Source organism: Anas platyrhynchos, chromosome 10 (genome assembly GCF_047663525.1).
Source record: "Anas platyrhynchos isolate ZD024472 breed Pekin duck chromosome 10, IASCAAS_PekinDuck_T2T, whole genome shotgun sequence".
Taxonomy (NCBI): domain Eukaryota; kingdom Metazoa; phylum Chordata; class Aves; order Anseriformes; family Anatidae; genus Anas; species Anas platyrhynchos.
In genome coordinates this window covers 5,428,642-5,439,427 of record NC_092596.1, presented here as the reverse complement: position 1 = coordinate 5,439,427, position 10,786 = coordinate 5,428,642, and the positions used below count along the sequence as shown (strand labels likewise).

Here is a 10,786-nt window from a genome sequence, read left to right as displayed (position 1 = left end):
AAGCATGATGAAAGCCCTCAATTAAAACCAGAAGGCAGTACGCCTTCCTATCTGAGCTTGAAGGTAGTGACTAAAATAGACAGTAAGTCTTTGTTTTGAAATACACTGACCGATTCCAATGGCCCTTGCATCTCCTCAAGCAATATGGTACTGGAAATAAGTATCTGTCAGTGAGAAATGACAGGGAATGAAGGACCAATTCAGTTACCAGGTACTATGACATATTCTACTTTTCCCATCCCTGCATCCTCTTTTGGCTGTAGTAATTTTTTTTTCTTCTAATTTTTCCATGAAGGGCCACGAAAGAACATTACAGAGGAGAGCAGGAGCCCTGAGCTTGCTGCATGTATCTGGGAGGTAAGAATTCTCTTTTACCTCCCTTTTGTAAGAGGAACACCCCAAGCTCAGGCACTTGCTTCGTTTGCTTCGTTTCTTTGGTTTTCTCTCTGAGATACTGAGTTACTTTAATTAAATTATTTTAAAGTATTTTAATTGCCTTTGAAAGAAGAGTTGCAAGCTATAGAGACTGACTCTCAGGAAATTCTAGCTCAGTGGGCACAGAAACGATTCATTGGCAGTGTGGCAGTAGCTACTGGGCTGTGCTCCACCCTTGAGCAATAGTGAGCACCTCTAGTACAGCCAGCAGTTTGTCTGCTTTAATAACCAGTTAATCTTGACCTTGTTGCCAGCTGGGGCTCTTCTTACGCAGTGGTCACCAGTCTGCAGCACATGGGTTGAGTTAATAATCTTTCCTTCAAAAGCAAAGAACTCCAGATACTTACCCTATGTATTAAAATGTAGAACGCTGCTACTACTCCCCTGAGCTAATTACTGCTCTTGCCTTTCATTAGCAAGTGTCCTGCTTTTTGTCACTAAACTGCCCTGAAAAGACTAAGTTATTGCTGTGTCTTGCACAATGCCCAGCTTGCACTTCTAGTTGAAGTAGCCACAGCAGCAGAAGTATTTTGTGTCCGGCAACATCGCTGGATTGTTTAAGGGATAACTTCTCTGGGAGGGAACGGTAAAAAAAAAATCAGCTAATGGTGTCCACAGCAGCATGCTCCTAAATCTTACAAAACAGCTTTCCCTTGGTGCCCCTGTGATGGCACTTCTCTACAGTGAAGGCACCACACTGACTCAGGCAGTTAGCAAAACAGAACCTATGAAATATATGCTACAAAATACATAATCTGGATAGAAAAGTGCATAGAAAATGAAAAGATCAAATTTTGGAGCTTTGGCCTTTCTTACTTGCAAGATCAAAAAAAAATCCCTCTTTCAGGTTCTAAAATTGCTTTCTAAAATTGGTACTTCCTCTGCCTTAGAGACAAGAAATCCTTAGCCATTGAGGGACTGACCTCTGCAGTAGAGGACAAAAAACCTGTATGCTTAAGAGCTTCTAAAGCACAAAGTTTGCATGCAGTAGTCTAGTTCAATGTACTTCAAAACTTGCTGCAGTGCTGTGTGTGCTCATCTTAGTTTATAGATTGATTGGAGAATTCTCTCAGAAGTTTAAGTTCTGCGTTATATGAATTTGAGGGTGAAAGAAGCAGTTCCCTTTTAGTCATGGCCTAGAATAGAAATTATTACAGTGACAGAAGCTCCTGCATAGCCTGTCTTTAGTAGAATTTCATTCTTTACTACTATAACAGTATAAATCCAAGTTATACATAAGGTTACTGTTTTTTTAGGATTTGCACACTAGTGTTCCTTCAGAAAGCTGCATTTTTAACTAATCAGCCATATTGCAACTGGCAGCAGACCATCTTTAACTCCATTCTGCAAGAAGCTTTCAAAGAACTGGGCAGTGAGGAAGGAGAGGTAGTGCACTCCCCTTCCAGCAAGCTTTAATAAGTCATTGCTGATGCAGGCACTTCCAGGAACTCGGTCCTGTTTCTGCTCTAGCTTTCTTTGAAAGCTGTATGGTGCCCTCGAGTGGCTGAAGTGCAAGTCTTTTCCCCCTTAGAGCTTACAAATGCAATCATGTTCGCTTCCAGGTTCTTGCTTAACTAAAACAGACTGGTTTTACATACTTAAACCTTTAGTTAAAAACCTTTAGTTAAAAACGAATCAAACTACAGGAAGAAAGCCTAACTATAGTTGAGTAAGTGAGGTTCTGATCAAGATCATGTTTAGGCTGAAGACTGTAATGCTTTACGTGGTCAAAACAAGAACTTTGAAAATAATAAATCTGCAAACACAAGGTTTTACCTGTAGTTTAATATTTATATACTGATGGATAGCACCTAGAGGCCCCAGTCAACAGCTGAGGTCCCCTTCAATGTTGCATATAGACATGTCTCTGCCCCCAAAGAGCTTACAGTCTAAGCAGTCCAGAAGTGGCAGAAAATAATAACCATGCTTTCTTTTATAGAAGAGAAACTCAGATCTAACACAGGTCAAGTGATTTGCCTGTTCTAAGGCACAGACTGTGGTGGGAATTAAGCGAGCATTGTTTTAGTCTCTACTGCATGTCTCAATTAAAAGATGCTCCTTCTGCTCTACACTACTTTTCTCTTAACAAAAAAAAAAAAAATCACAATTAGCTCTTTGAGAAATCTCAGCCTAAAGTTGATTAAAGTTCAGGACTGTTCTCTAAGTCAAGGTGGGAGCTGCAGGAGTAGAACAAAGAACATACCTGTCAGAAGTGTAGCTGCTTCTCATTTTTTGTGGTCATCTCACAGCTTTGGGAGCTAAAGCCTGCAAGACAAGCTGCTCTGCACGCTATCTACATTAGATTGGAATTGTAACTCCTGTCTTGTCAATATTCAGTATGTTTTGTTCTACATGCTGCAAAAGAGGCCCAAATCTTAGAAAACAGCACCATTGATGCAGTGCTAGAACAAACATGTTTTGCCCTTTCCCAGGTCCCAATATATAAACACAGCTCCTTGTTGGTGAATGCAATCAAGGCAAGACAGGTCGAGTTGGTAGGGATGCAGGAGAGCTCTTCACCCTGGGCACTGGCTGAACTTAGCCTCTATTCTGTTTTCTGGGGCTAGGGATAGGCTCCTATGTTCATTTTACACTTTTGAGGAGGAGCCAGTGGTAAGATACGAGCTTGGGTTTACAAGAGACATAACATTTTACTTTAACTTTGGTAACAAGTTCTTGGCTTGGAGATAGCAACAGGTTCCATTTATTGTGATGCGCATCAGCAAAACAAAGTAAACTAAGTAGAAAGATGCATATTGTTGGTAGATAATGGCCTACTCAGCATAGATAACTGCAGCTAATGGAAAAAGGATAAAGCTATTATGTCTTTGCATTTTAAACTAAATAATCTGTTTCATACCTGAAAGCTTTTGAAATCAGCACCAATCTCATTGCAAAAATCACTGCCACCTGGTAAGTCACCAGTCCTATGTCTTTTTCAAACATGCATAAAACAAGATTTCTGATGCTCCAGGTCTACAAGGACAACTGAAAGGTAAGGGTGAATAGCCATTAGCAGATAAATTACTTAACAGTAGTCAATATAAACACATGTACTTCACCTGTATAAAGCTGTATGTTAATTCACAAGTTAAATTGTATTGATAGATAGTGGAGGTGACAATATACAATGAAAATGTTAAAAGTATCAACACTTGAAAAATAGTCTTGCTTTGGCTAGGGAGCTCTGTTTATATATAAATGTAAATGAAGCAGTACTGACCATAAAAGCTGACCAGTCACGGACAGTTACGCATACAAAAAGTGATCACTGTTCAGCTATTGCACAAGTAGTGACACACTAAGACATACACAGTAGGATTCTTACAAAATGACATCAGAAACAAGGAACTGCATGCACCGTTTTTCAAGGCCTTATGTGAACTGTACATACACAAGAGTTACTATATATTGTGAATACATCGTGGTTGAATATAAATTCACATAAGATCAAAGGAAAGGATTAATTTGTAAATAGGAAAAGATCAATTTCCACCAGTTTACGCTTTATTTTATTCAGAAGGCTTCTTAGCATGTACACTATTCTGCATAATATGTGTGACACCACTTCAGAGTAAAGAGAGGTTTCGTGTAAGCATAATCTTAAATGCTTTGGTAACTGGATATTCCCAAGGAACAGGTTTTGTTGAACCGAAGTGATTACTACTAAAATGTGAATGTGACTTTTATTCAGAATAGAATGATATAGTATATGGCTAATAATTTCACATATTTTCACAAGATTTAAAAAAAAAAAACAAAAAAAACACTTTTCAAGTGGATCGGGCTCTTTAAGCACAAATAAAACCACTGATAGCATGGTGTACATTATTAACATTTAAAACCCTGATGAAAATGACTTCAGAATAATTGTGCATTTCCCCAAATACAACAGGTTTGCAACTGAGGAAGGAAATGAAATATTGAATGAATAAGTAGGTGTAAGAGGTGTAAATTCTCTCCGTACCACAAATTTTGTAATAAAATACTGCTGTATATTTTAACTTTAGACATAAGCATTTTCATATGTGAGTCTGGTTTGTTTCTAAATGACTGAAAGTTTCAGCTAAAAAGGTGTTTACACAATATACACATTTCATTACTTACAGAGAAATAAGCTTAAAATTTCATATTAAAAACCTGGGATACAGTAGGGTTAGTAGCACCATGAAAAATGTTTTTCAAAACTGCAGTCTTGTTATTTTAAACATACTCAGTGCGTTGTTTTTCTTTATTCTCTTGGTAGATCAAAAAGGTGCCGTTTTGGTACAGGGAGAGAAATGAAAAATTTCATCCTCTGATCCTTTGTGAACCTCAAGTGTCTTTTCTGTTTCCAAGAGGTTAATTCTTTCTTCTCATCTTAGTCCTGTTGTCAAATACGTACCAAACAACCCTTAGCTTGGCACGAGTGAGGTACACTTGAATTTGCGTGGTTAAAACAGTTTGGATTTGTTTTTTCTTTTCTTTCTGCACAGTAGCACCATTGTTACAGCTGGAGGACAGTGCATCTTAGGAATTTTCAACTGTTTTATAAAACATCCTCCAAGATGTTACGTCTTCTTCATGCAAACTTGACAACGACTAATACGTGTCCTCAAGTCTCCAGCTTTCAGTGTCTCTGACTGAGGTTTACTGGGTGACAGACAGAAAGGTAAGGCTGGATTAGCTTTCTCTTTGTTAACAGAACTGTAACTTTAAACTTCTACTTAATTTAACAGTTGAAGGTAAAACAGAAGCACATAAGTGGGAATTAGTCCAGTATTTAAGGATTTTTCTTAAGAGGGATCTTTTTGGATATCCTCACAGCAGGTGACAGAAGCTCAGTTTTGTCCAATATCCCCAATATGCAGAAGGTGTGCTATAATCAACTACTTTAGTCCAGCATGTGATGGACCAAAGCACAGATGAATACTCAGCTGAGTAGAAAGCAAATTTTGTACATTAGAGGGCCATAGTGTACTTTGCCCCTTTTGTGAAAAACGCATTTGGAATCGTTGGTTCCTCAGATGAAGGGTATTGTAACAATCCATAAGAAACACTGCTACAGTGAGATTTGTATATTTAAGTGATGAATTTAACCAGTAATTTTCTCCTATCCTGTAGAAGGTAGGAGGTAGTAATATAGCATACTTGTGTAATAGGAATGTTCACACAGAATAAGAGCCATTCTTGATTTTCTGTTTCAATAAGGCAAGTTGAATTTCTGGGTGACAGCAAATGGTAGAGACCAGAAAACACAAAGGTCCGTAGTAATTACTAGTAGGCAGTTTTCATCAGTGAATTACCACTAATAAACTACCCTGAAAACTTGGTGATGATTACTTAATGTACATCAAATATTACAGTGTAATTGTTACACAAAACCCAGTTAGAGGCCACTAATACCCTGTCATGACTGTGCACATTGTAGCCTTGTGGTACAGGACTGGCATTTTCCAATTTGGTGGCATTGGTGAGGCTTTTATTAGGTACACAAACAAAACAGTAGCATTTTATTCCATGAAAGAAGATGCTTTTTCAAAGAAAAAAATGAATATGCTAATCAATTATAAAGGGAAAATCTGGAGGAACTGAAATCCTGATGGCAGAGAAACCAGGGGTGTTCTTATCCTTCTGTAGAGTACTGGAAAAAATGCTTGCTAGGGAGGGTATGGAACCTCCTTCAAACAAGATTTTTAAAAACAGGTTATATGACCATCTACCTTAAAAGGTACAGTTGATTTTGCCCTGGGGCTGAGAATGGACCATGCAGATTTTCCCTCATTTTCCCTTAAGTTTAAATATTTCAGTCTATTTAAAGGCATGCAAAGAAGAAAACAACAACAAAATCAATCTTTTAGGCTTGACCACAGTCACTACAGTCAGACTACTCTCAGAGAAGGTCCTACTAAATATGAATTAAGAGTTGACTTACAAAGAATCTGACTCCTTCCAAAACAATGTGCCCTTACAAGTTTTTACATAATATAAAAGGCTTACCCTAGCACACACTTGAAAAACTGGTTGCAAGGGGGAAAAACAAAATAAATTCTTTCCCTAATCCCCTGTAAACACATCTCTTTTGATCTTAGGAATAAATTTGCTTTCTAAAGATTTAAGTCTGGAATAAAGCACTATACAAGAAACAGGTTTTCTTACCTGAACATTTCTGACACTTCAACAGTTGCCAGCCAGAAACTGTATGAATTGGCGTAGTAGTTACAAGTGCCACGACCATGGCACTCGATAAACGGAGCTGAGCGGAATTCTTCTAAACAGGATCCAGGTGACGCCAAGGCCTGTCCAGAGCCTTCTGCTCCAGCACTAGTGTGCTGAGGAGGTAGTAGGGAAGAAAGAAATGCACATGCACACAAGAAACTTAGAGTAGGAGCTAAAAAGTAATAGCATAGCATTCAACTGCTAGAAAATACACTGTTTCTTTATTCTTGGTTGAGATACTGTGACGTTGGACACCTCCATACAAAGGCAGGACTTAAAAAGCATTATTAGTTACTCTGCTCTCTGTATCCTGGAAAATTGTTTTTAATCTTGGCTACCAAGGTTAGTAATTGAAGGCAAAGGCTTTCTCTAATGACAACCATACTTGATTTTAACAAAGTCCTAAAGCAGCTACTTGAGGACACAAAGAGGTAACAGTCACTTCTGGAGTGGGAGGCAATTCTTACCATCATAAAAGAGTAACCAATCCAAAGGGAGTCCCAGCCTGGAGGACACGAAGGAATCTGAATGGTCTGACTGTGGACAGCTATCACCATAGCAGGAGCTTCACACACAACACATCTGGACACAGAATAAGTATCAGAGAAACACATGACATTAAAATGTATGCTTTAGTAAGAGTTATAACACAGGGAAAGGGAGAACTAGACGGTTAGGGGCTGTTCTGTTAATCCAGGTTTCAGCTTCTTAACTTATCTTGTAACTGCAGTAAGACCCTAGTTCTGAGTGCAAGATCTGCCTCTATTTCCACTAACAACACTGGGTAAAATACAGCAGCAGTTCCTGAAACGAAAAGTGGAAACTCCAAGTCCCCACCCAGGTAATCCTAGAGCTGCTGGCTCCCATGTTCTCTTTCCTGTTCACAATGATCCTGCACTCACACTTCCTCGGGCGAGAAAAGCTCTTAGAGCATTTCAGCCTCTAAGGATCTGCATGTAGGCAGCCTTCTGAGACAACGGACGCTTTAAAACAGACTCTTCCCAGTATTTCCCAAAGCAAAACATAATCTCACAATATCCAACGTGCAGGTTGGAAACATGTGGTTAAGATGTATTATTTATTTATCTAGATACTTAAAAAAAGAGACTGTGGTAGCCTGCTTTGTCTCACCGGCTAATGAATGGCTGAATGCTCTGCCCAGTCAGGGGCTCCATGCTCATTGGCATTGGCTCTGGAGTTGATAGCCAGTAGGAATAGTCATTCCTTGATGCAAAATTACAAACGTTGTTGATGTTGCAGAACATGAAGGGCATGGTGCTAAAACGTCTAAGGCAGCTCCCAGCAGTACCTAAAGAATAAGATACATAAAATGCGACAGTAAAGTTTTAATTTAACTGTTTTTAGCACTTTTTCAAGATCAGTAATTGTGTATTCTTCCTCTTGACCTGTGTGCACTTATCAAATTGTCACATGTGGTAAAAAAACTCTCAGATTTGGTTTACATTCTTCCATCCTGAATTACTATGCACAGCTTCTGGAGGCAGTAGAGCTTAGCATGCTTTCCCCATCCTTATTTAAGTAATCTCAAGGATGGTCATTTCTTCAGAGAACCAGAGCATTGGAAGAAACATCTACAACCTCTTTCCTCTTAAAGACAGCATACAATATTTCTCACCCAAATCCTGGCCATGAGCTCTCTCATTTCCTTGCACATATAAAAGAGAGAATCCATCATATATTCTTGACGTTCCTTGTGGACAAAGTGGTGTATCTCTAGTCTGACTGTGCCGAGTTATAAGGAATCCATGAGCAACAGAAGCTGTTCCAGGAGGCCCAGGTGGGCCTTGTAAACCATCAGGACCAGGGGGGCCCTGTATTCCTCGTGAACCTATTCACACAAGAAAAACATAACACAGTATTTAACACGCTTGCTCTTTCAAGAATAATGTAGCTCTGAAAGGAAAGACGGTATAGTGATTATGGTGCTTGTAAGTTGGGGGACCCTGGTATCACCTAACTCCGTCTTCCTTAAACCATTTTTTTGTTCTTGTGAGGTTGGTCAAATCATAAACTAACTATAATAGTGCAACTTTCTGGCAGCATAGGGGCGTTGTGAAGTTAAATATGTTCAGAGCTGTGAAGCACTAAGGTAACAACTGCAATGGACATGGCAGCCACTGAAATAAGTCCAAAGCAGCTTCCCAAATTCAAAATATCCTCATCTGCCTGTGCAGCTTGGTAAGATAAAGCTGAAACATCTTGCTTAAAATCACAAAATAGATCGCAGAGCCAGAACAGAAGCGATTCTCACTGGAACATGCTCTGACAACACCTGAGCTAAAGCCCACCAAAATGAACAGAAAAGCTGGTCTCAGTTGTGGAGTAGGTGAGAAAAAGTGGAAATGGGCTAGAATAATCTTGAATGAGACCAAGAAGAGTCACGGGACTGAACAAGGTATCAGAAAAGACATTTGTTCTTGAAAAACAGAAATATCAGAATGTATAACTACAAATATTTAGATTCTTTCATCCCATGATCATTATTAATGTTTTTTTCACTTAAAATAATGTTAACAGATTTCATAGAGGTATTCAGAGAAAAAAGAAAACAAGCATTGTGGATTTTTGTACTGTTTTAATTGTTTAAATTCTAATATTTTTTTTCCCAAGCTGCAATACAGAACTACCCTGATATGCATCTCCTGCTTTAGAGAACTGTTCCAGTGTTGAATCTGATTTCTTTTCTCAAATGAGTAATCCTAAACAGTGGCTGCATGGCTGCTTGATCTCTGCATATGATGAAATCCTTTCCTTTGTTAAGTCTGATTTTCCCCATTCACAAGTTCCTTATAAAGTGAAAGTTATTTCACTAATCTCTCATTTCAGTTTCTTACTTTCGTCATTTTTTGCTGTTCACCATCATCGCTGCAAAGGGGATGCCATTAATCTTGAAATTAAGTGTCCTATAGTATTACTTAACAATGACTAGCAATGTGCTGATTTCCAAGAATGTTCCAAACCGAAGTGTGTTCAGCAGTATCATATTTTTGCACTGAGAAAATCCCCAAATTATTATTCTATTATTTCATGAGGCAAGTCTTGTTTCCCAGTATTAGTCTGCACTCAGTAGGGACCACATCTTTTTCCAGTGGGTCCTCACAGGACAAACAGTACCTGGCTGGCCTGGAAGACCTCTCTCTCCTTTACGTCCTGCTGGACCATCAAAACCAGGGAGACCATCTCTGCCTGGATCACCAGGAACACCAATTGGACCTAGAACAGGCAAATGTGAAAGTGAAAGAAATCTCACTACAGAAATCTTTAAACTATGTAGGGCTCATGTGACATTTCTTCAAGATACACTAGACAAGAACAGACCATTAAACCAGATGTATGTGCTACAATCCCACATTTTTCTATTGTCTCTTGCTGAATTGAGTAACTTGTCTCTGCAGCCCATACTAAGTGACGCACATTGCAGCTTGCAGTCAGCTACACTGCTTACTCCTTTTCCCTGCAGCCACCTAGAACCATACCTGGCAATCCCTGTGGTCCTGGCAATCCGGGTGGCCCTTTCGACCCAGGCTGTCCTGGAGGACCTGGGGGACCAGGGTCACCTTTGACAACTATGCTTCGTCCAATGGTACCTGGTAAACCTGGGGGACCTGAGAGAAAGCAACGTAGTATTAGGTAACCCAAGGCAGAAGAGAGCATTAAAGATGGTTGCAGTAGTACACTGTTTCTGTTATTCTTTTTTGCAAAGTCAGCAGCCAAGAGCTCTATCACTACAAAGAGTAAGTGTAATTGTATATGAAAGGCAAAAAAGTGCTCTTGGTGGCACCACAAAAGACACCTCTTGCAGGGGTTAATCCAGGTGGACTGGATACAGAATATAAAATATAGTAGGATTAATTGTAGGGCTAAAAGTTATAGCCTGGAATCGTTGTTTAAGCTGTTGTTCTCTTACCTACTGCCATTGCTGGCTGAGATCCACACAGTCCTACATCTGCGTAACAAAATCTACCAGCAGGAAGCAAAGTGACAATAATGCCACGCAAGACTCCTACCTGGCGGGCCTGGTAATCCTTGACTGCCCGTGAGGCCAGCGGGTCCTGCAGGTCCGGTGGGACCCTTCATACCTGAAACATCAAGTTCGTATGGTCACACAGTGAAGGAACATGCCATCTTACAA

The 10,786-nt window shown here is 39.5% G+C and overlaps 1 protein-coding gene across 1 annotated transcript in view; it reads right to left on the bottom strand.

Annotated features, from left to right (window-relative positions):
* Positions 1-2,200: 2,200 nt before the first annotated feature.
* The window catches only part of COL4A5 (collagen type IV alpha 5 chain), a 90,535-nt gene continuing 81,949 nt past the window's right edge, over positions 2,201-10,786 (bottom strand). The window contains exons 44-51 of the mRNA XM_027465432.3: positions 10,662-10,733; positions 10,131-10,259; positions 9,769-9,867; positions 8,270-8,482; positions 7,765-7,942; positions 7,101-7,215; positions 6,574-6,746; positions 2,201-5,067 (exon numbers count right to left, since the gene is read on the bottom strand). Of these exons, the coding sequence (XP_027321233.1) occupies positions 4,986-5,067; positions 6,574-6,746; positions 7,101-7,215; positions 7,765-7,942; positions 8,270-8,482; positions 9,769-9,867; positions 10,131-10,259; positions 10,662-10,733 (1,061 nt within the window). The 3' untranslated portion in view covers positions 2,201-4,985. The remainder of the gene's footprint in view (positions 5,068-6,573; positions 6,747-7,100; positions 7,216-7,764; positions 7,943-8,269; positions 8,483-9,768; positions 9,868-10,130; positions 10,260-10,661; positions 10,734-10,786) is intronic.